This window comes from Pseudophryne corroboree, chromosome 6, assembly GCF_028390025.1.
Source record: "Pseudophryne corroboree isolate aPseCor3 chromosome 6, aPseCor3.hap2, whole genome shotgun sequence".
NCBI classification, from domain to species: Eukaryota; Metazoa; Chordata; class Amphibia; order Anura; family Myobatrachidae; genus Pseudophryne; species Pseudophryne corroboree.
The window spans coordinates 163766372-163792791 of record NC_086449.1 but is presented as its reverse complement, the minus strand read 5'-3'; the positions used below and the strand labels follow the sequence as shown (position 1 = coordinate 163792791).

The 26420-nt window shown below is 45.4% G+C and overlaps 1 protein-coding gene across 1 annotated transcript in view; it reads right to left on the bottom strand.

Annotated features, from left to right (window-relative positions):
• Nucleotides 1–2827: 2827 nt before the first annotated feature.
• Nucleotides 2828–26420, bottom strand: part of ANXA4 (annexin A4) — a 77450-nt gene continuing 53857 nt past the window's right edge. Inside the window, exons 9-13 of the mRNA XM_063932078.1 lie at nucleotides 17081–17174; nucleotides 16158–16253; nucleotides 14005–14063; nucleotides 4863–4985; nucleotides 2828–3110 (exon numbers count right to left, since the gene is read on the bottom strand). Of these exons, the coding sequence (XP_063788148.1) occupies nucleotides 3051–3110; nucleotides 4863–4985; nucleotides 14005–14063; nucleotides 16158–16253; nucleotides 17081–17174 (432 nt within the window). The 3' untranslated portion in view covers nucleotides 2828–3050. The remainder of the gene's footprint in view (nucleotides 3111–4862; nucleotides 4986–14004; nucleotides 14064–16157; nucleotides 16254–17080; nucleotides 17175–26420) is intronic.

The following is a 26420-nucleotide window of genomic DNA, read 5'->3' as shown; positions in this document are numbered from 1 at the left end:
TTGCCTATTATATTGACCATGTATAATTTGAATTGGTCCTGGACCACCACCCCAGGGCACCCCTGCAAGTGTCCCGAGGCACCCCAGGAAGCCACGGCACACAGTTTGGGAACCACTGCCCTATGTTTGTTTTTGTGATTTTCTTTGTGAGGAGATAACTAGCTGAGACGAAGGCGATCCAAACAGATTTTAGATTACTTTTTGCAAAATGTTACACTTGAGTAAGTGTATTGCTGGTTCTGAGACACTATTACACTAGATGGTGCCCTTCTCAGCTTCAGATATGTTTTTCAGTCAGTTTATACTAATAGTACATTCTTTGTTGGGCAATTATGTTCCACTGCTGCAGCCAAGCTTCCAAGCAAATATCTTGTGATTAAGACAGTAGCAGTAATTGCTGCCCACAACCATCACCATAGCCTCGAGTTAAGCTCAGAGTGAATGGAAGGCCTCCGCAACAAAATCTGAAGATAACTACAGGACTGGAAGAGGAACAATAGGACAAACCGAGGTTAGACTTTTTCCTTTCTCAAAAAAAAAAAAAAAAAGTATAGGAAATAGATGGCTTCTGTATTCCCTTGAAGATCACTGTCACTTGCAGCATATTAATAAACCTCTCTGCAGTGAATATTGAGATGTTGCTAATCTATCCTCAGTCATGCTTGCCCATTATGAACGGCAAAGATTTGTTTAAAAAAAATAATCTAAATATATTTATATTATACAAATTTGTCATGTAACAAGCAAAAAATTCGATTCCATCCACACTCCCCACTGAAGAAAGTTACCAGACATATTTTAGAGACAAAGGGGTCTATTAATGATGTAGTAAAAGTGTGGAGAAGTGAGCCAGTGGAGAAGTTGCCCATGACATCCAGTGTTGGAGATTAACGTTTAAAAAGTGCATTCTATAAAAATATATGAGCAGTTGATTTGTTGCCATGGGCAACTTCTACACTGGCTCACTTCTCCACACTTTTCACTGCTTCTGGAATAGATCCCACAGATACAGATTCCCTCCCCCCCAATGTACTACAGTGGCGGTGATGGCTCAGTGACAGGGATGCTATGTACCCCTCTCCATATCGGCATCCCGCTATATTTACCCCAAGGTACTAACCAACCAGCTCCTAACTGCCATGTCGGGTTCACTACGATATGCCGGCGGTCGGGCTCCTGGCGACCAGCATACCGGTGCCGGGAGCCCGACCGCCGGCTTACCGACAGTGTGGTGAGCGCAAATGAGCCCCTTGCGGGCTCGCTGCGCTCGCCACGCTACGGGCACGGTGGCGCGCCACACTATTTTATTCTCCCTCCAGGGGGGTCGTGGACCCCCACGAGGGAGAATAAGTGTCGGTATGCCGGCTGTCGGGATCCCGGCGCCGGTATACTGTGCGCCGGGATCCCGTCAGTCGGCATACTGAAGACCACCCGCCATGTCACAGGCTGGGTTTGAAAAATGACCGTTAGGAGCCCATTGGCTGGTACTTTGGGGTCTATTTACTAAGCCTTGGATGGAGATAAAGTTGATGGAGATAAAGCACCAACCAATCTGCTCCTAACTGCCATTTTCAAACCCAGCCTGTAACCTGGTAGTTAGAAGCCGATTGGCTGGTCATTTATCTCTGACCAATTTATCTCCATCCAAGGCCTAGTAAACAGACCCCAAAGGGCTTGCTTCAGAGGTGGATGCAATGTTGATTGCGGATGCAGCAGTGAGGTTTTGCTACTGTGCCAAAGTCATAATGCACGGTAATTGAATGTGCGTACGCACAGAGGATTAAAGGGTAAATGTATTATAACGGCATGTAAGAGCCAAAGCAGGGGGGAGTGAAAACCGATTGCGTGTAATCTCTCTACTCACGCAATATCTCCTGCGCAGTCCGGAGCCGGCGCCCACCACAGTCCCTGTTGTGGAGATAGCTGCAGTGTCAGAATGGTCAGCGATGCTACCGTTCATACATTGCCCCATCATATCAGCGTGCCATCTGTTAGATAGCACCTATATGGAAAGAGGCGCTGTCAATGTGACTGCACCACCGCGGTGATACATGGGGGAGAAGCGGTATCGGTGCACAAGTACTGCTTCTCCCCCATAATGACCACTCATACATTTACATCTATGGGGTCTATGTACTAAGCCTTGGAGAAAAAAGAAAAAAAAAAAAGAAAAGAACCAGTCAGCTGCAGGGCTGTGTTTGAAAAATGACAGGAGCGGATTGGCTGGTACTCTCTCTCTAAGGATTAGTCCATAGACCCCAAAGTACCAGCCAATCAGCTCCTGTCCTTTTTCAAACACAGCCTACAACATTTCAATTAGGAGCTGATTGGTTGGAACTTTATCTCCGTCCACTTTATCTCTCTTCACGACTATATACCCCAAAGTCACAAAATGAGCAACAGGTAGTCAGCATTTGGAAGGTGGGGTGTAGCGAGATAAACACAGGCACGTCGGGACCATTTTTCTGGGCATGTTCTAGTTGGCCGCTGCTAATTTGCACACAGCTGGAGAGGCCCAGGCGACTTAGGCGAGATGCTCCTTCTGTGACGGTTGCTCAGAGGTTCCACTTTTGTACGCAACGTAAGCCGTGGATGAGAGATGCTGGCAGTGGGCGTGACTATGCACATTACAGCATTCGAGTCATTAGCATATTTCTGCAAGTCCACTGCATGAAGTCACAGCTGCCTATGTAACTGCATGTGCTTCTTTAATAAGGCCCAAGAAAAGGACCTTCACAATGTGTGTACTGTGCAATAGAGTTAAATAATGAAAGGAAGACAGGCTGTTGTCTGCAGGGGCCTCTGGTAATATAAGGAAACGTTTAAATCAAAATTGAAAAGGTTATTTTATTTATACAGTGTTTAAGATTAACATCCTTTTGAGGGCCACCACTGTGCTCGGGACGGCATACACTCATTTACATACTAATGAAAACAAGTGAAAAGGTAACCATTTATTTGTACTGATTTCAGGATAAGAGGCAAATACATGAGATGTAAATAAAGATATTTCCTGGGCTTGCAGAATATATTCAGGGCAAGAAGCTCATTCAGTCCTCCCCACCGCACAGTTTCAAGAGCAATTTCCTGTAATCTCCGGAAGTGTCTCCCTGGAATACAAAGCAAAATATTAGGAAACTTTGGTTCCGTCTGCTTCTATCTTTTAGCTAAACCCTGCCCTTTACCCTTTTGGCTGGTTCTAAATTAAGGGGCTCAGTGGGAAAAAGTGTCACATGCCACACCTACATGAATTTTGAATTTTTGCTGCCATCAAGTAGCTTCTGCCATCTAGCGTCTACTCTACTAACATAGGGCATGTGCCTATTTCTCACCAGCAGTAACATTCAGATTTAGTCGCAAAGGAACAAGAGTCATTTTGTGGCATGTACCTCTTTTCCACTGAGACCCTCAATTGCTTGAGCAGCTTGCAGTGGACATTAGCAGCAGAGGATATGGAGCTGGGCCGAGTGAAAGCATAACTAGTAAAGAATTGGAGGATTAGTAGGCACCAGTGAGTTTTGTTTTAGCTGTTTCCACAAGAAGCTAATAATGAGGTATGCAGAGGCTTCACTAAGCCCCTTGTCACCTGGTGTGGTGGGTGGGCACAAAAGGGGGCGTGGCTTCACAGGATGAGATGTGGTCTCATGGGACGGGGCTGTGACTAGCCATCCCAACTCCCGATTTCATCATGCCAGGGATCCAGGAGGAACGGCCTGCCCCCAGGGAGTGCTTTTGCTGCAGTGACAGCTCCTACGCAGTGACAGGACCCAGGTTGTCACACTGTAATGTTCCAGTGCTGCACCTGGCTCCTGTCACTGAGCATGAGCTGACACTTTGGTGTCACCCCTCGGCGGGTGACACCCAGGTGCAGACCGTACCCCCTTTGTGACACCACTGGAGGTATGCTGTTGGACTAATGTGACATTTATAGCTTTCCAGTGCACCCCCAGCACATTTTTTGGTTATTCTGGAGAGCAGAGAATTAGTGCACGAGAGGCAGAGTGTCCTGATGCACTAGTGCAAAAACGCTTCCTTTGCAAATGACCAATCACATCACAAGGCTAAAACCAGTGATAAACCTATGCTGGGAATAATATACAAGTGTGATACCATTAGCACAGATTGCACAGTAACTCCCAGTTTAACCTGCTAAGAAGACATAAGGGGCAGGATGTAATGGAGTCTGAGTACACCTGACATTCTGGAGACATGGAGAAAGCGAGAGACAAAGTACCAATCAGCTCCTGTCATTTTTCAAACACAGCCTGTAACGTGTTGGGAATGAGATACTGGCAGTCAGGAGGATGGAGCTCAGAATACAGACACCAGCATACACGACTGTTCGAAATCCCAACAGGGCCGCTGCAGTAAATGAAGCCTAATCTTAACCCACTCTGAACATAACCCCAACCAGAATACTTACGTTCAAGATTCTGGCGTCGGCATTCTAACCGCCGAGATCCCGTATTCCGGCATCTCAACTACATTCCCCTGTAACATGGCAGTTAGGAGCCGATTGGCTGGTACTTTATCTCTCTCCAAGGCTTAGTACATAGATCCCTAACTCATCTCTCCACCCTGTCCTCCAACACCAGTTCATCTCCTGGAATCCTGGCTCAATGATACAAGGACCCTTACCTACACTTTGTGGGAGGGTTTTGGAGGAATAGGTTAAGGTTCCACATATATAATCCAAAGTGGTCCTTGTCTAGGCTTTACTACCCTGAATAACACATTTAATTATACATAAACTGAACAGCAGCAGTCGGTCTTAAAACTGCCCACACTGAAGACTTCCAGCTATGAGGCTGCCCTCAGCACCATCAGTTACTGGTGTTGCAGAATGGGGCTGCAGGCCTCACCTTGATGAAGGAGTGCAGGGACTTCCCATACATCTTCTTGAATTCGGAGCGAATTTCCAGCAGGTCAATTTCACAACGAGAAACCATCACTCTGATCAGCGTATTGTCATCTGTACCTAGGCCCTGTGTCAAAGAACACAAGTATGAACGACCACCAAGTTGCAAAACCTCAACACTGGTCAGAAAAATGAAAAATAAAAATCACACACCATTTTGAAACAAACTCACTGCTCAGGTATGACAAGATAGGTCTGTCTCGTTCTTTAAAACCAGTAAATGTTTACATACATACACATATATAAAAACAAAAACGCGCGCGCACACAAAAAATAGTCCGTATGATTACTCTTGACAAAGAAAAAGAAAAGAAAAAAATAAATAGGCTGACAGAAGTTGTTCAGGGACAGTTCTAAAAAAACTGCTGCATAGTAAAGCTGGATACACACCTTAACAACAGTGCAAACCAGCAGTGTGACGCAGCAATATATGGCATCACCATAATCACTACAAGATCTGTCGCACAACAATGCAATATATAGTTTAATGTAACAGCACTGTCTGGATTTATCCCATTGGCCATGCAGAAAAACCAAATGGGACAATGGAATCAATAATAGGTGAAAGCAATTGATTGAATGTACATACTATACCACAGTCATGCAGATTTGTCGAAAGTATCAAGACTGCATAATATATAGTATAGTACATACCAAGCTCAAGTGCTGTAACACATAGCAAACCACCATATACGTCCCAGAAACATCACACAATCTGGCTGTTTACAGCATATGTCCTTGTGCTCCTGTTATTATACATGTCCCACTGTGGGGCCGCTGAAACATTGAGGTGTTCTGAAAAAGCAAATGAAGCCAGCACTTGACATTAACACAGATCAGAGCTGAATTATACACATTAAAAGCAACTAAAGTGTTTATTCTCGGCTACACACACCCACAGTGCCCGCATTCACTCCTTTGCGCAGGTTGCCATATTAGTCACTGAGTGACTGGTTAGTTCTAGAAGCACACCCCCTCCTGACAGCTGTGCAGGGTCCATGCAAGAATCCTGCAGCACTTAACCCTTACCAGTATGAATAGTTCTGTATTACATCTATCAGTAGCATGAATATTACATGCAGCTCTCCATCCCCCGCTCAGGTGCGGATTTAAAGGAAACCTCTTTGAAATACTGCACAACCTGGTACAGCTCTTTATTAAGGTTACATCCAGTTCCATGTAAGAATAATATGCAATATAACAGGTTACAGAAATAGCCCTACAGAGACTTGCCTTGGCATGGGTAGGCTAGGCAGTACATTTCCTAAAAAGTAATTAAATAAACAAAAAACCCTCATGGCTGCTATTAAACACATGTTTATTGATCGATGCAGTGAAATGCAAGTTCTCTGGCTACACTACTTTATACAGTCCCCTAGGTGTCTGCTCTCTCATTCACACCACATCATTTTCCTTATCATCATCCTTTATTTATGTGGCGCCGCAAGGGATCCGCAGCGCCAGTTACAGAGTACATCAACAAATGAGCAAAACAGCACTTGCAGTTCAAGACAATACAGGACAAGTACGGAAAACCAGGGGTTAGGTGCCACGAAAGGGAGTATGGAGTATAAGCTAGTGTAAGTAAGAGAAGGAAAGGTACGAGGGGAGAAGGCCCTGCTCCTGGCAGCTTACTTATGTCCATCTTACTGTTCTCTTTAGCTCTCTCCCCTGCCCAGAACAGAGAGAAAAGAGCTGTACTGAACATCAAGCAGAGCTGTCGCTTCTCTACTCATTTGTCACATGTGGTCTGGCTCCGGTGGAGCTTAAAAGAGCAAATCCTTCAGCGAGTGAGAAAAATATCAGGGCATTAGCAGGACGATGTGCCAAGCAGTCTCTCCTTCCCGGGAAGTCAGCAAAAGCGACAGAGTACTTCAACTCATCTATTTTTATCTTTTCTCCCCATGTACAGGAAATTGCAAATATCACAATCCGGACCCTCGCCGGTTTCTCCGCATGTGCAGTGTACTCCAAAGCCCAATGTGTGATGCTCAAATGTTAAATAAAAAGAATGAAAATAAATAAAATAAAAAGGGGTGATGGGTACAATTATTTTAATAAATAACTGCAGACGCCACTAAATACGCATTCTCAGTCTGACTGTGGCACCAGTCATTCTGATCATTTGACCCCCTGATATAAAGTAGCTATCAATAGTCTTCATCCAGTGGCGTAACTAGGAATTTTTCTCCCAAGCCAAAAAAAATTCTCTTGTGCACCCCCCCCTCCCATAAATGGCACTATAAAAGTGAAGATGCGCACTCCTGTGTGGCTTCACTGAAAGGGGCGTGGCAATGCAGGTAAATTCTTCCTTAAACCAAGTTTTGCAACCTGCATGCTGAGACATTGGCCACCACAGGGAAAAAATAATAATCCTGATTCATGTCCCTAACATTATTTGTCATTTTTCCTCCTTATAGTAATGCACATTATAAATTATGCCACACACTGCAATGCCCGAGACATTATACCACATACCATAATGTCCATGATATAGTATACCACACATCGTAATGCCTGTGACACATTATACCACACACCGCAATGTCCGTGACACACTATGGCACACACCGCAATGCCCATTACACATTAAGACCTACAGTAAGGCTTCTAATTACTTTTAAAATTACCTGCTCGTTGCCAGGGATTTCATGCTCTTGGTTCCATGCACAGTGCCAGGGGTTGTCATGCTCAGGGTGTCATACGCGTTGCCAGGGGTTTCATGAGCTGGGTGTTGTGCTTGTAACCAGGGGGTAATGCTTGTTGCTAGTGCTGTGCTCCCAGTGCCACATATGCCCCCAGTGCCAGGTACACATTGCCCCACAGTGCCAGATATGCCCCCAGTGCCAGATACAGAGATTCCCCCAGTGCCAGATAAGAAATGCCCCCAGTGCCAGATACACCTGTCCCCCCCAGTGCCAGATACAGAAATGCCCCCACAGTACCAGATATGCCCCCAGTGCCAGATACAGAGATGATCCTAGTGCCAGATACAGAAATGCCCCCTAGTGCCAGATACAGAAATGCCCCCCAATGCCAGATACAGAAATGCCCCCAGTGCTAGATATGCCCCCAGTGCCAGATACAGAAATGCCCCCCAATGCCAGATATACCCCCAGTGCCGGATTCAGATATGCCCCCAGTGCCAGTTACATATGTCGTGTGTCCCCCTCCTTACCGCGCTGCTGCTGCCCTGTGTTTTAGTGTTAGGGGAGGAGAGCGCAGCGTGTGTCTCTCCTGCCTCTCAGCTCAGTCTCCGACAGTGCGGGTCGGGTGTCTACTTTCAATTAGGCGCCGATCCGTGAGCCAATCAAAGCTCGCAGTCCGGCAGCCAATCAGGAGCCTTGGCTGCCGGACCGCAAGCGCTGATTGGCTCACGGGCCGGCGCCGAATTGAAAGTAGACACAGAGGGGCAGGAGAGGCGCTGCGCTCTCTCCTGCCCTCAAGAAGCAGCAACAGCAGCATCATCATCAGCGGAGGGTTGGAGGGAAGGAGGGAGACAGCAGATTAACATGTGGACGAGCCTCAATCTGCGCTAAATCAGTGGCGGCGCCCCGCGCAGCCCTGCGCCTCCAAGCCACCGCGGGGGCAGTAGTTACGCCATTCTCTTCATCAACTACATAAAACATGTTGTATGTCTATATACAGTACATGTGGTATACACAGAAGCTGAGAGCGGTTAAGCCTGTCGTTAAGACTGTTAAGAAATGGACCAATGAGGCCAAGATGAAGCTCCAGGCCTGCTTTGACTGCACAGAATGGGGGGGTCTTCGAAGCCTCGGTAACCGACCTGAATGACCTGACAGACACTGTCAATCCTACATCAGCTACTGTGAGGACATGTGTGTACCTACCAAGACTTACCGCATTTACAACAACAACAACCACCTCTGGTTCAATGCCCAGCTCAGGCAACTTAGTCGAGCCAAAGAGGAGGCCTATAGCAGCGGTGACAGAACACTATACAACCGTACTAGGAACGCTCTGACTAAAGGAATCAGGCTAGCAAAAAAGCGGTTCTCGGACAAGCTGACAAACGATCTCTCCACCAATGACCCCGTATCTGTATGGAAAGAAATGCAATCCAATCCATAACCAACTATAGGAAAACATCAAAGTCCACCACCATACACCAAGACCTAGCAGACGAACGGAACCACTTTTATTGCAGGTTCGCAAAAGAAGTCCCCTGCAACCCAAACAATCACCTCTACGATGCCCGAACACAGACGGCCAACCCCAGGCACTGCAAGTTGCCCAAGAAGAGGTGGAGGCATTGTTCAAAAGGGCCAAACCCAGGAAAGCTGCGGGTCCTGACCGAGTGTCACCATCTGCCCTAAGAGCATGTGCGGGTCAGCTCGCCCCCATATTCACCAAGATCTTCAACAAATCGCTGGAGCTACAGAAAGTCCGTTCCTGCCTCAAAAGGTCTACTATCGTCCCGGTCCCCAAGAAACCCACTATCACGAACCTGAATGACTACAGGCCGATAGCACCGACGTCTGTGGTCATGAAAACGTTTGAGCGTCTCGTTTTGAATCACCTGAAAACTGTGACTGGCCCCCAACTGGACCCCCTGCAGTTCGCCTATCGATCGAATCGGTGTGTCGAGGATGCAGTCAACCTGGGCCAGCACTACACTCTACAGCACCTAGACATTCCCGGTACCTACGCGAGGGTCCGGTTTGTCGATTTTAGCTCGGCCTTCAATACAATCGTCCCCAGCATCCTCCACCCCAAATTACTCCGCCTAGGGGTCCCAGAAGCTACCTGTTCCTGGATAGTAGACTTCCTGACAGATAGGACACAGGTGGTGAAAGCGGGGGAATTCACCTCTCAAGCGTGGTCCATTAGTACAGGGGCCCCTCAGGGCTGTGTCTTCTCACCACTGCTCTTCTCCCTGTACACAAATGACTGTACGTCAGAGGCGCAATCAGTAAAGCTCATCAAATTCGCCGATGACACCACCGTCATCGGCCTCAAGGACGGGGACGAATCGGCCTATAGACGGAAAGTAGACCGGATGGCCCAGTGGTGCATCCACAACAACCTTGAGCTCAACCCCCTCAAAACGGTCGAGATGATAGTGGACTTCAGGAAGAAGTCATCTAGTGCACCTCCGCTAACGATTGCCGACAGTGTGGTATCGCTAGTGGACTCCTTCAAGTTTCTAGGGACCACAATCTCCCGGGACCTTAAATGGGGGTCCAACGCTGATGCCACTGTTGGGAAAGCACAGCAGAGGTTGTTCTTCCTCAGGCAACTAAGGAAGTTCAACATCCCACAGAAGCTTCTGCTCCTCTTCTACTCTGCGATTGTGGAGTCGGTACTGTGCTCCTCGATACTCGTATGGTACAGCTCCGCCAGCACGAGGGACTGATGCAGGCTCCAAAAGGTGGTCAGAACCGCAGAGAAGATCATCGGGGCCGACCTTCCCTCAGTCCAGGACCTGTACCTGTCCAGAGCTAAAAAGCGGGCAATGAAGATAGTAAAAGACCAGCTACACCCCGGCCACAGCATGTTTAACTTGCTTCCTTCAGGCAGGCGTTACAGGGCCGTCCCCGCCAGGTCCACCAGAAGCCTCAAAAGTTTCCTTTCCCCAAGTGGTCCGCCTGCTGAACTCCTGAACATTGACTGACTAGACGTACATGTAACTAACTTGTGTCCCTACGGTATACCTATCTGTGTGACTTTACTTGAGCAGCCCCCCCCCCCCCTGCTCATCTGTTACCTACTTGGCTATTGTATAGCAAACCGAAGACAAATTCCTAGTATACGTAAGTATACCTGGCCAATAAAGCGGATTCTGATTCTATTAAGGGTGACAAAAGGCACACACCAATTTACCTATGCAAAGCAAAGTGGAGACTTCTGTATAGGCTACAGCAGGTGTATTCAACATGAGGCTCTCTACCTCAGGCATGTCCAAACTGCGGCCTTAGAGTCTAGCTGCTGTGGAACTACACATCCCAGCATGCTACGGTTTTAGTATGCCCTAACAGCAAACCCCTGGTTATGGTATATGATTTCCAGCAGACGTAACAAAAGGCAATAACAAAGAATGTGAGCTGAATCCATTTAGAACATAGAAAGTTCCGATCAGTAGCAGTTCCTGCTACACAAGATAGTGAGAACTTTAGCCGGGTTTTACATCTAGTGGTAACAGAGATGCAAAAGTGACAGAAAGTGGATCCACCAGCTGCTCAGACTGTCAATTTGCAATGAAATTCCATTGCCGGCCATGTCTCAGTGGTGTCAGTATATTTAGGACCTTATTCAGGAAGGATTGCAAAATTAGCAAATCGCAATCTGGCCAATATCGAATGTCTGCGCATGTGCAGCGTTCGCAATTGCACACGCACGAGTAATAATAGCGACAGAATCTGCATACACATCGCGATTGCAAGCCAGACGCTGTTTGACTGACAGGAAGCCGGCATTTCTGGGCGGAAACCTGCCGTTTTCTGAGTGTGTCTGAAAAAACGCAGGCATGCCCAGGCGTTTTTAAAGAGGGCCTCCGACGTCAGCGCTGACCACTTCCAGCCTCTTGTGTCGCAAGAATTGTGGATGACCTTGCCTGGCGCAGATAGGAAAAGAAAAAAAGAAGAAGAAGGGTTTCGGAAATTGCGTATGGTTTTGCGATTAATTAGCAATTTCTGCAATGGGCGATTTCCCCGCAATTTCTGGGTGGCAACTATTTGATCGCAGTAACTGCTTTTTAGCAGTCCTTACTGAACAAGGTCCTTAGGGGTACATTTACTAAGCAGTGATAAGAACGGAGTAGCGAGCCAGTGGAGAAATTTCCACATCAAACAATCAGCAGCTCTGTATCAATTTTATAGTATGAAAATTATAGATGTTATTTCAGTGCCGATTGGTTGCCATAGGCAACTTCTCCACTGGCTCACTTCTCAGCTCTTATCACTGCTTAGTAAATGTACCCCTAAGTCCTGTATTAATACTGACAAGAATGAAGTCTGTTTCTGCTGTGCATAGATTGTTCCTCTTCCATGGAGGAGTGCAGTGCGAGACAAACATCCTAGGTTCTGGTGCAGGGCCGGACTGCCCATCTGCCAAATGCCAGAAGGGCCGATCGCCTGATGGGCCAGCCGGCCACAAACAGACCGGCTGTCCGAGCAGAGCGACCGGCATGGAGAGACAGGGGCATGCCGCTAGGCCACATCCCCATGGCACACCCGTGTGAGCTGTGGTCACGCCCCCTTAACTTTTGCATTTCACAGTCCAAGTCCATCTCGTTACTGGTGAATGCTACATTATTCATTGCCAAACACACACAGCAGTTGAACATCTAGTTATGTCTAAATGAGCTGCACTAATAACATTACCATAGGGCAGTGGTTCCAAAACTTTTTGGAATCACGGCACCCTAGAGTATCAGAATTTTTTTCACAGCACCCCTAGGCCAAAAGTTCTTATTGAGAAATTTAGTAAAACATTAACTTAACTAAAATTAAATATTTTATGATTGGCAGCCATAAGCACTAGTTTTGCCGATTACATTGACTATAAATAGTATGAATTGGTCCCGGACCACCAACCTGGGGAACCCCTGCAAGTGTCCCGCGGCAGGACCACTGCTATAGGGTATTTTAAAGGTAATATGGGCCCTCTAGAGTAAGCAGCAGCTACCATCTACTCTACATACAGGGACCGAAGCAGAGCTGGACGTAAATCAGCGTAATGTTGTTCCCAAACTGAATACTGGTGAATATGCATCTTACAAAGTGCGCACCCTACGTTTTGTTTGCCGACAGTCACCCTGCATCTACAGGATACTATAGGTGAAGGCGCACAGATATATAGAAAAAAGAGGTGACTCATTTGCAAGTGAACCGCAAGTGGAACGCAAATCCGGAAGCCCGAAACCGCAGCACGCGACACATACTGGCGTTTCCACTATCCCACAGCTGCAGTGGTTATACACGATCCCGTGGACACAGCTACAACTCCTCCATCCCCTGCATCAGACATCAGGACCCCGGTCATTGGGAACCAGGCAGGAGGAACTACTAGGAGGACACACGGGTATCTGTACTACAGGAGCGCTCTTGGAGACTCACATATGGGTGAAGTATCCCAAACACCTTCATAACCAGTAACACCCTTCTCTAAGTGGTGTATGCACACTCTAAATCCTGTGATCATTCCAGCTTGAATCAGTGTTAAGCTGGTGTTTGAGCCAATGTTTATATGTGCGTATGAAATCAAACTAATTTAGCTGAAGGAGAACTATCCTGCTATTTTTCAATTACATAGGTGCATGCAACTAAACTCTCTTTATGCTCTAATCTCTGCACAACTAACAGTTTCCGCTTGGGACTAAAAATCATTTCAATCCTATACATATGTGCATGGAATCTGGCTCTATCTGTTGGAGGAGAATTACCACTTTTTAGATTAGGTGCATGTGGTCAAGTGAATTCTTGAAGGAGTAATTTACTAATTAATCATTAGTCTGTGTGGATTCTTTAACATCATGCGGGATTAACACTTATTACTTGTTGGTCTTATGGTAAATGTACCAATTTTGTTTTATTGTGTGTATTTTAAGATTTTATATCTAATTAGCAATAAATTTATAATTTGTATCAAAACAGCAGTCGGTTTTCTATATATCTGTGCGCCTTCACTATTTTTTCTTGGTTGCATATTGCATGTTGGGTGGATCCCCAGGTCCACATTGGGAAGGCAGCCGATTATAGGTTGTCCTCTCTCTTTTTTAAGAGATTAAGTACATATTAATCAGCGCCAGACACTTTGGTTTTGTTGTTTCTTTATCTACAGGATACTAGATTCATAAGATACACCCGAATAGATGCATGTACCATTATGCCAAACTCATCATAGCCTGCAGGTACATCCCTCCCACATGATAACATCCTGTTCCACCTCTTCAGTCATAAATGTAGGTGCAATTGAAAGGTATCAAACATTCCGGAGCATGCACAACACAAAATCACGCAAACAAGCAAACATCAACTCAGCAACATCACTGATCGAACGTATGGAATTTGGTACAGCCGGAAGAGGCAATAAAGGCTTTCATTTAGCAGTGAGCCACTCACCTTCATGGATTTATATAATCTTTCAGCAAAGTAAGCTGATCTGTTCTTCACACACTTTACTGCAAGACAAAGGAATAAAAAAAATAAAAAAATAAAACAAGTGGTGGGGAGAGAACAAAAGGATTTAAAGCAAGTCTGAATGAAATTGTACCAATGTTAAAGAATGTGGATATATAATACAGGTTCAGTCAGTGACCAGGTATGATGCAGAAAAAAAAAAAAAAAAAAAAAAAAATTACCATCCCTCACAGAGCATCAGCTTGTAGGAGGTAAGATATCACACATGAAGCCTATACTAGATATTTACACACACACTTTATAAGTGTGCACACACACTTATAAAGCTGCAGGTCTTCCGTGAGGGAGCTGGGCCAATAAGACCCACGAGAGGATGTAGCCTTATAGAATGGCGACCAATGGAAAAAAAGAAAAAAACCACACACAAAAAAAAAATATGGAGAAAATGCCTGTCAGTAGGGGGGGGGGGGGGGGGAGGGAAGGGGGTACTCAACAAACCAACCCCCCCCCCCCCCCCCCAACATTGGGCTCTAAAGCCTGGCGCTTCCGATCATGTTTCCACAATTTATTAACCATGTTTCACTAGTAATTCATTGTGCTTTGAAGTTTTGTGTAAAAATGCGTTCAGGAGCGCCAGGTTTTAGACCCAAACGCTTATTTAACCCCTGTGTATCCAGTAATATACACTATGGGAGCCATGAAGTCACAACGGAGCATACTGTACTATGTAAACATATTCCAGCCTTAGGTTTTCCTTTTCATCTTTCCTGCCCTGTATACATGGTTACTTCTCACCAACGTCCATCTAGCAGTCAATCAGATCTTCAATAGCTGATTCCTAACCCACTATTCGTTATATACCAATAAAAAGTTTTAGAATTTAATGAAGACGTGGCCACAGGCAAGGCAGCACATTTTTGGCCCAAATTTATGTTTTCCAGCCTTCCATTGTATAACAACTCATGGCCAATGCCAAAAACAGGGCACAATATGCCAAGGAATCCCTTTCGCATTAAACTCCAATGTGATGGATACAGGGAGGTTATGGATAATTCAGCAGACACTGAGGCTCTAAAAATCGTCACACAGTAAGCATGCCTGTCACGTAAAGGTTTGGTGCAGGCAAGAGACTGCTGTGCTGGGGACTGACCAAGGATGAGCTGGCTTGGGCTCAGTCAGCACATTGACAATAAAGAGATGCCAGCAAATGTGCCTGGTTCTGTTTCTGCCAGTAAGCTGTTATGAGTGGGTAGCATGAAGCCTAGATCAGTGCCCAAGTTGCCTTGGAAGTTAGTATTGTGACACAGAATTTTTACAAAACGTTACTGCATGTACTATGTAATAAGGACTCACTTACATCTCCCTTATAGTGACCAGATGGTAACTGTATTACCCTGGCACTGATCGTGACGGTATGTCACCTTCCTCACAGTGTCGCTTTAATACAAGTGGTATCAGTGCACATAACTGGCGGGATGTAATGGAGCTTGAGACTGACGGAGATGCGGGCCTACCTCAGACGTTTTTTGTTTTTTTTTAAAAAGGGGCAAACACAAGGCAAAACCATGCCTTGTAAGTGATTGACCCTTTAAAAAACAAACAAAAAAACAAAAACACGTCTCAGATCGTCCAGCATTCTGCACCTATGACGATCTCCATTCCAGTACATCCCGTTGGTTATGTGCCCAGATACCACTTCTACCCTATAACAGAGGTTAATACATTTACCCCCAGGTTCTTTATATGCATACAAAAGACAGCAACACCCTGCTGGCACTCTGTCAGGGCAATTATACTAAAGCAGCAAAGACTAAACAAATATTGCTCTATATAATAGTTAGGTAACCTGTTACTCTCCAGATAACGGACGGTCCAAGCATGCCATCCTAGTTGGAAGTGCATGCTGGAAACGTCCAACTCCACAAGCGCTGAAGAGCAACAGGCTGCCTACCTGGGATGTAGAGGTACCCAAAGATCAAAGAATTCACACAATGACTGCATTCTGGGACATGTGGTGCTGCTCCAGATGAAAAACTATGGTTTGCCTAAAGTTGCTCTAAGATTTTAAGTGCACGTATTATGAGGATTTAGTCAGTGCAAGGTGGAAAAAAAAAATAAGAGGACAAATTTCTCACCGACAGCCAGGAGAGCATCTTCAAGGCTGCCAGACATCTCAGATTTTATGCTGGCCTCCAGGTCTTTCTTCGAGATCTTTTTATATTCTTCAAACACTGCAGACGGAACAGAAGAAACAGCCACGTTCAATAAGCGCTGAGACATTACGCAGCAGGTTAATCCTGCAAAGCGGATGCCTTCATACAGCTCAGCGATACCACTGACCAGAATTATATCGGATAGAATAAACGCAGAGTTGTACAATACAAAATATAAGACTTTATACAGTGAACAAAGTTAACTAGAATTGGCCTCAGGTAGGCCGGGACTCCAAGGAGCTTTAACAAAAGGTTGCCAAAGAGATGGATCCCTACATTTAACTATGTCTTCAGCTTAGAACATTCCACAGACTGCATTCCACCGTGAAAAACAAAAATTCATAGAACCAACAATTGTACGGGGCGTGTAGCCTAAATATGTTAAAAAAAGCGAACATCTGGAAGTATTATCTTACTAAAGCATGAACACATTTTTTTTTACATTAAAAATCTCAATAAAAAAATAAATAAAAATAAAATAAAATGTATAAACAAACAGGTTGAGTATCCCTTATCCAAAATGCTTGGGACCAGAATTATTTTGGATATCGGATTTTTCCGTATTTTGAAATTATTGCATACCATAAGATACCATGGCGATGGGACCTAACTAAGCACAGAATGCATTTATGTTTCATATACACCTTACACACAGCCTGAAGGTCATTTAATACAAATTTTTTTTTTATAACTTTGTGTATTAAACATAGCTTGTGTACATTGAGCCATCAGAAACCTATATGTTTCACTATCTCGCTCTCACTCAAAATTCCATATTTTGTATTTCTGAATATTTGAATGTGGGATACTCAACCTCTATCTATCTCACACAAAAAAAAATTCACCTTTTAGTAAATGCTTTCTATTCCTTGTGCAAAGAATGGTCAGAAATTTGACCTCATCTGTTCCCCACTTCTTCTCACCGGCTTCATAAAGCTCCTAAAAGTAGAGGAAGAGTTCATTCAGGCACCACATACCCAACATACCCTATGATCGAAACACTTCATGCCACATGTAAGCAGTTACTAAACATATATGCCTTCCTGGGTTCTGCTTGGAGAGGATAAAATTATATTCTAGCCGCAGGAAGATAAGAAATGCAGGGGAAAAAAAAAAAAGTACAAAGGATCTCTCATTGCATACTGAGAAACCTCCAACTGAGGACATAAAGAAAAAAAATAAAATATGAATAATATAATATAATATAATATAATATAATATAATATAATATAATATAATATAATATAATATACACACACACACGGGCATTAACTCTTTAAAAGTTAAAAAATGTAACTGTAAACGTTTAAAATATAACAGTGACCCAAGTGTGTGTGTGTGTGTATATATATATATATATATTATATTTTGGTTTTTCAGGTTTTGATATTTAAGGCTGGGTAGACCCTGCAATATCTTTTCCATAAAGCCAACGAACGATAGAACACTAATGCTTCAACAGGTGTATACAGCCTAAGCCACTGTATTTGTACACCTGCCTGTGTGTACAGCCGGCCCACCGATTAGACCTGCAATATGACTGCAGGAACAGCCAACAAACAACAGGCCTAATTCAGAGTTGATCGCAGCAGCAAATTTGTTAGCTAATGGACAAAACCATGTGCACTGCAGGGGGGCAGATATAGCATGTGCAGAAAGAGAGTTAGATTTGGGTGGGTTATATTGTTTCTGTGCAGGGTAAATACTGGCTGCTTTATTTTTATACTGCAATTTAGATTTCAGTTTGAACACACCCCACCCAAATCTAACTCTCTCTGCACATGTTACATCTGCCCCCCCCCCTGCAGTGCACATGGTTTTGCCATTAGCTAACAGATTTGCTGCTGTGATTAGATCAGAATTAGGCCCAACATCATAACTGGGTAGGTCCATCCAGCTGTGTGAGGTCTGGCCAGATATACCAAGCATTGCCAAGGGTGTATAGCATTATCAAGCCAGTCGCTCAGATGTACCGAGCATTAACCAACCAAAAAGTAGTAATTTCCAAAGCTTGCAAAAACAGAAGTTTAATTTATATAGCATTCTTTTCTCCTACGGGACTCAATGCACTTAACAGTTTGTATGAACATATTAAATGTTTTCAGAAAAAGACAAGTAAAATCGTTTTCTAGCCAGAGGACAGCATTAAATGTTACATTTGAGCGGTAAAGCCTTCATAACCAAATGAAAATTCCACCCAAGGTGTTAAAAGACACACAAGTACAAAGCTCTCATTGAAGTGAAAGGAGATAGCTCCTACGCTGGAGATGGAGGATTGTTAGCGTAAAAACACCAGCAGAATTCTTTGCGTTTGGGAAAACTCAGCACGTCTGTACCAGAGATGTCACAAAGTAAAACCGCATAGAGAAAAAAAACAAAGAACAAACATATAGCAGCCGGCAGCAGGATAAGTGTCAGAAAATTGAGGTTTGTGGTGGAGAACAAAAGACTGGGGTCCTGCTGTGTTCACAAATCCTTCAAACGTTTCGCAAATTCTGCAGACAGCTGGGAATTATCCAGGTGAAAGCGGCTGCCTGCGCACAGTTTATTTTAGAGATTACAGTTTTGACAGCATAAGCAACACGTGGAAAAGGGTTTAAAAGCTAAAAATAATTCAGAACTGGTACATTACATGAAAATGCAACATTTACAAATTAACATATAGCACTTCGACAAATACAGAAGACGCAAACATGGAAAACATGGTAGAGTCTGTACTCCAAGTCCCAGGAACAAGAGGTGTGTAAGGAGGAAAAGTAGGCAGTTAACATCTGCCTGTGCTGCACCTGCCATTAATTGCCAGCTGGAGCGATTCCTCTGAGCAAATATCTTCAATCATTCAACAGTTCTGTATACAGTCAGCAGACTGCAATATGGAGATAACAGGGGCAGTATCAGGGGAGGGATTGCTGTGTGTAATCTAGCCAGAACAGGAGCATTGTCTAAAAATCTATAATCCAGTGGATCCCAAACTGTTATACATAGGCACCCTGGGGTGCCTAGGGGTACATGCAGGGGGGCCCTGGGCTGGTCGTCCTGAACCAAATACAAATTATTTACGGCCAATGTAAGACAAAACCAGTGCTTGTGGCTTCCAGGCATAAAACATGGACAAATGGAAGTGAATCGTGTCCCTCAGCACACAACTGAACCGGAGGATGACATACTGTAGCAACACAATTTACTGAATTTAATATATTTATTTATGAATCACTCAGTAGCAAATTTTAGCCTAGGGGTGCAGTGAAAAATAAATAAATAATTATATTATATTAATTATATATATATATATATATATATATATATATATATATATATATATATATATATATATATATATATATACACATACATACATACATACATACATACATACATACATACATACATACATACACACACACACACACACACACACCAAAAGATTGAAGAAGCAGGGAGCGCCAATAGTGCATTAAAAGAGTACAATGATTTTTATTTTAAAAATCCAGATCGGTCACAAGTAAAAAACCCGTACCATAAAAGGCGGTCAAACCACCGCTCGTATAACCAGCATGATTTTACCCCACTGTGCAAAGCAGCATTCTCAGTTTCAAATCCAAAACGTCAGACCACGCCCATACGCGTTTCGTCATTCGACTTCGTCAGTAGGCTTGGTCTTTATTAGTCACAGCAATCGCAATCACTTTAGCGGCTGATACTGGATGTCTCTCCCTGTGCTCCCCCACGCTGAAGGGAGCACAGGGAGAGACATCCAGTATGGGCGTGGTCTGACGGTTTTGTGCCGCCATTGGAGTGATATACGTGAATACACCTAGCCTGGAGGACTACGTGTTGGAGGGCACCTGGCAAAGCAATTCTGATTCACCTGGGGAGTGCCGGAGCTGGGAGCAGTATATATATATATATATATATATATATATATATATATATATATATATATACACATACATACATATATATATATACATATACACATATACACACACACACATACATACACACACTTACATATACATATACACACACACACACACACACACACACAAACAAAGAACCCAGCACTCACCAAAGTAAACTCACTTATCCTCAACAATTCAATAAATAAATGATGGGGGTTTAGTTGGTGGATTGGCCAATGCACGGAAGCCTGCATACTGATTTTCAAGGTACCCCACCTTCATGCAGGTCCTACACTATCAGTCTTAAAACCTGACTACTTCACTGCTGTTACACACATCATCTGCCTGCTAGATTTAATGTGTACCTGCCACAGACTTTATGGCTTTTAAAGGCACACTAGTCACCTATTGCACTGGCTCAAAGATGATTGCTAAGGAACAGCTGAGACAGGTTCAGGATAATAAAGTCCACACAGGGGTGCATGAGAAAGCTAGTGGCCACGGTTAATATGAGCTAACCATAGATTAACCCCATCGTATACACACAGAGAAAAAACCACAGCACTCACCACACCAGAAGCGGGGCACAGCTATGCACTTACCACTCACAGGGTGGGATGCATGTAGCCCATTTATTTATTGAATTGTTGAGGATAAGTGAGTTTACTTTGGCGAGTGCTGGGTTCTTTGTTTGTATTTATTAGAGCGATGTGGTCATGGGCTACATGCACCCCGCCCTGTGAGTGGTTAGTACAGCTGTGTACCCCACTTTTGTGGTGGAGAGTGCTGTGTTACATGCACCCCACCCTGTGAGTGGTAAGTGCATAGCTGTGCCCCGCTTCTGGTGTGGTGAGTGCTGGGGGGGGGGGGGGGGGGGGGGGGTATATATATATATATATATATATATATATATATATATATAAGAATTTACTTACCGATAATTCTATTTCTCGTAGTCCGTAGTGGATGCTGGGGACTCCGTAAGGACCGTGGGGAATATCGGCTCCGCAGGAGACTGGGCACAAAAGTAAAAGCTTTTAGGTCACCTGGTGTGCACTGGCTCCTCCCCCTATGACCCCCCTCCAAGCCTCAGTTAGGATACTGTGCCCGGACGAGCGTACACAATAAGGAAGGATTTTGAATCCCGGGTAAGACTCATACCAGCCACACCAATCACACCATATAACTTGTGATCTAAACCCAGTTAACAGCATGATAACAGAGGAGCCTCTAGAAAAGATAGCTCACTACAGCAATAACCCCATTTTTTGGTAACAATAACTATGTACCAGTATTGCAGACAATCCGCACTTGGGATGGGCGCCCAGCATCCATTACGGACTACGAGAAATAGAATTATCGGTAAGTAAATTCTTATTTTCTCTGACGTCCTAGTGGATGCTGGGGACTCCGTAAGGACCATGGGGATTATACCAAAGCTCCCAAACGGGCGGGAGAGTGCGGATGACTCTGCAGCACCAAATGAGAGAACTCCAGGTCCTCCTCAGCCAGAGTATCAAATTTGTAGAATTTTACAAACGTATTTGCTCCTGACCAAGTAGCTGCTCTGCAAAGTTGTAAAGCCGAGACCCCTCGGGCAGCCGCCCAAGATGAGCCCACCTTCCTTGTGGAATGGGCTTTTACAGATTTTGGCTGTGGCAGGCCTGCCACAGAATGTGCAAGCTGAATTGTACTACAAATCCAACGAGCAATAGTCTGCTTAGAAGCAGGAGCACCCAGGTTGTTGGGTGCATACAGAATAAACAACGAGTCAGATTTTCTGACTCCAGCCGTCCTGGAAACCTATATTTCCAGGGCCCTGACAACGTCTAGCAACTTGGAGTCCTCCAAGTCCCTAGTAGTCGCAGGCACCACAATAGGTTGATTCAGGTGAAACGCTGAAAACCACCTTAGGGAGAAACTGAGGACGAGTCCTCAATTCCGCCCTGTCCGAATGGAAAATCAGATGAGGGCTTTTACAGGATAAAGCCGCCAATTCTGACACGCACCTGGCCCAGGCCAGGGCCAACAGCATGACCACTTTCCATGTGAGATATTTTAACTCCACATATTTAAGTGGTTCAAACCAATGTGACTTTTGGAACCCAAAAACTACATTGAGATCCCAAGGTGCCACTGGAGGCACAAAAGGAGGCTGTATATGCAGCACCCCCTTGACAAACGTCTGAACTTCAGGGACTGAAGCTAGTTCTTTTTGGAAGAAAATTGACAGGGCCGAAATTTGAACCTTAATGGACCCCAATTTCAGGCCCATAGACACTCCTGTTTGCAGGAAATGTAGGAATCGACCTAGTTGAAAATTCCTCCGTCGGGGCCTTACTGGCCTCGCACCACGCAACATATTTTCGCCAAATGCGGTGATAATGTTTTGCGGTTATATCCTTCCTGGCTTTGATCAGGATAGGAATGACTTCATCCGGAATGCCTTTCTCCTTCAGGATCCGGCGTTCAACCGCCATGCCGTCAAACGCAGCCGCGGTAAGTCTTGGAACAGACAGGGTCCTTGCTGGAGCAGGTCCCTTCTTAGAGGTAGAGGCCATGGATCCTCCGTGAGCATCTCTTGAAGTTCCGGTTGCCAAGTCCTTCTTGGCAAATCCGGAGCCACGAATATAGTGCTTACTCCTCTCCATCTTATGATTCTCAGTACCTTGGGTATGAGAGGCAGAGGAGGGAACACATACACTGACTGGTACACCCACTGTGTTACCAGAGCGTCTACAGCTATTGCCTGAGGGTCCCTTGACCTGGCGCAATACTTGTCGAGTTTTATAAACATGTGGAAGACTTCTGGGTGAAGTCCCCACTCTCCCGGGTGGTGGTCGTGTCTGCTGAGGAAGTCTGCTTCCCAGTTGTCCACTCCCGGGATGAATACTGCGGACAGTGCTATCACATGATTTTCCGCCCAGCGAAGAATCCTTGCAGCTTCTGCCATTGCCCTCCTGCTTCTTGTGTCACCCTGTCTGTTTACGTGGGTGACTGCCGTGATGTTGTCTGAATGGATCAACTCCGGGTGACCTTGAAGCAGAGGTCTTGCTGAGCTTAGAGCATTGTAAATGGCCCTTAGCTTCAGGATATTTATGTGAAGTGATGTCTCCAGGCTTGACCATAAGCTCTGGAAATCCCTTCCCTGTGTGACTGCTCCCCAGCCTCGCAGGCTGGCATCCGTGGTCACCAGGACCCAGTCCTGAATGTCGAATCTGCGGCCCTCTAGAAGATGAGCACTCTGCAACCACCACAGGAGAGACACCCTTGTGCTTGGTGACAGGGTTATCCGCTGATGCATCTGAAGATGCGACCCGGACCATTTGTCCAGCAGGTCCCACTGGAAAGTTCTTGCGTGGAATCTGACGAATGGGATTGCTTCGTAGGAAGCCACCATTTTTCCCAGAACCCTTTCATTGATGTACTGAGACTTGGCTCGGTTATAGGAGGTTCCCGACTAGCTCGGATAACTCCCTGACTTTCTCCTCCGGGAGAAACACCTTTTTCTGAACTGTGTCCAGGATCATCCCTAGGAACAGAAGACGAGTCGTCGGAATCAGCTGCGATTTTGGAATATTGAGAATCCAATCGTGCTGCCGCAACACTACCAGAGATAGTGCTACACCAACCTCCAACTGTTCCCTGGATCTTACCCTTATCAGGGAATCGTCCAAGTAAGGGATAACTAAAATTCCCTTCCTTCGAAGGAGTATCATTATTTCGGCCATTACCTTGGTAAAGACCCGGGGTGTCGTGGACCATCCATACGGCAGCGTCTGAAACTGATAGTGACAGTTCTGTACCACAAACCTGAGGTATCCTTGGTGAGAAGGGTAATTTGGGACATGAAGGTAAGCATCCTTGATGTCCCGAGACATCATGTAGTCCCCTTCTTCCAGGTTCGCAATCACTGCTCTGAGTGACTCAATCTTGAATTTGAACCTCCGTATGTAAGTGTTCAAGATTTTAGATTTAGAATCTGTCTCACCGAGCCGTCCGGCTTCTGTACCACAACAGTGTGGAATAATACCCCGTTCCCTGTTGCAGGAGGGGTACCTTGATTATCACCTGCTGGGAATACAGCTTGTGAATGGCTTCCAAAACTGCCTCCCTGTCAGAGGGAGACATCGGTAAAGCCGACTTTAGGAAACGGCGAGGGGGAGACGTCTCGAATTCCAATTTGTACCCCTGAGATATCACCTGAAGGATCCAGGGGTCTACTTGCGAGTGAGCCCACTGCGCGCTGAAATTCATTGAGACGGGCCCCCACCGTGCCTGATTCTGCTTGTAAAGCCCCAGCGTCATACTGAGGGCTTGGCAGAGGCGGGAGAGGGCTTCTGTTCCTGGGAACTGGCTGATTTCTACAGCCTTTTTCCTCTCCCTCTGTCACGGGGCAGAAATGAGGAACCTTTTGTCCGCTTGCCCACGAAAGGACTGCGCCTGATAATACGGCGTCTTCTTATGTCGAGAGGCGACCTGGGGTACAAACGTGGATTTCCCAGCTGTTGCCGTGGCCACCAGGTCTGAAAGACCGACCCCAAATAACTCCTCCCCTTAATAAGGTAATACTTCCAAATGCCGTTTGGAATCCGCATCACCTGACCACTGTCGTGTCCATAACCCTCTACTGGCAGAAATGGACAACGCACTTAGACTTGATGCCAGTCGGCAAATATTCCGCTGTGCATCACGCATATATAGAAATGCATCTTTTAAATGCTCTATAGGCAATAATATACTGTCCCTATCTAGGGTATCAATATTTTCAGTCAGGGAATCCGACCACGCCAACCCAGCACTGCACATCCAGGCTGAGGCGATTGCTGGTCGCAGTATAACACCAGTATGTGTGTAAATACATTTTAGGATACCCTCCTGCTTTCTATCATAAGGATCCTTAAGGGCAGCCATCTCAGGAGAGGGTAGAGCCCTTGTTCTTACAAGCGTGTGAGCGCTCTATCCACCCTAGGGGGTGTTTCCCAACGCACCCTAACCTCTGGCGGGAAAGGATATAATGCCAATAACATTTTAGAAATTATCAGTTGTTATCGGGGGAAACCCACGCATCATCACACACCTCATTTAATTTCTCAGATTCAGGAAAACTACAGGTAGTTTTTCCTCACCGAACATAATACCCCTTTTTGGTGGTACTCGTATTATCAGAAATGTGTAAAACATTTTTCATTGCCTCAATCATGTAACGTGTGGCCCTACTGGAAGTCACATTTGTCTCTTCACCGTCGACACTGGAGTCAGTATCCGTGTCGGCGTCTATATCTGCCATCTGAGGTAACGGGCGCTTTAGAGCCCCTGACGGCCTATGAGACGTCTGGACAGGCACAAGCTGAGTAGCCGGCTGTCTCATGTCAACCACTGTCTTTTATACAGAGCTGACACTGTCACGTAATTCCTTCCAACAGTTCATCCACTCAGGTGTCGACCCCCTAGGGGGTGACATCACTATTACAGGCAATCTGCTCCGTCTCCACATCATTTTTCTCCTCATACATGTCGACACAAACGTACCGACACACAGCCCACACACAGGGAATGCTCTGATAGAGTACAGGACCCCACTAGCCCTTTGGGGAGACAGAGGGAGAGTTTGCCAGCACACACCAGAGCGCTATATTATATATATATATATATATATATATATATATATATATATATATATATATATATATATATACACACACACACACACACACATATACATATATACACACACACACAGGGATAACCTTATATAAGTGTTTTTCCCCTTATAGCTGCTGTATTATTTAATACTGCGCGTAATTAGTGCCCCCCTCTCTTTTTTAACCCTTTCTGTAGTGTAGTGACTGCAGGGGAGAGCCAGGGAGCTTCCCTCCAACGGAGCTGTGAGGGAAAATGGCGCCAGTGTGCTGAGGAGATAAGGCCGCCGAAAAGGGGGCGGAGCCTATCTCCCGGTTTTCTGTGTATTCTGGCAGGGGTTAAATTCATCCATATAGCCCAGGAGCTATATGTGATGCATTTTTTTTGCCATCCAAGGTGTTTTATTGCGTCTCAGGGCGCCCCCCCCAGCGCCCTGCACCCTCAGTGACCGGAGTGTGAAGTGTGCTGAGAGCAATGGCGCACAGCTGCAGTGCTGTGCGCTACCTTGTTGAAGACAGGACGTCTTCTGCTGCCGATTTTCCGGACCTCTTCTGTCTTCTGGCTCTGTAAGGGGGCCGGCGGCGCGGCTCTGGGACCTATCCATGGCTGGGCCTGTGATCGGTCCCTCTGGAGCTAATGT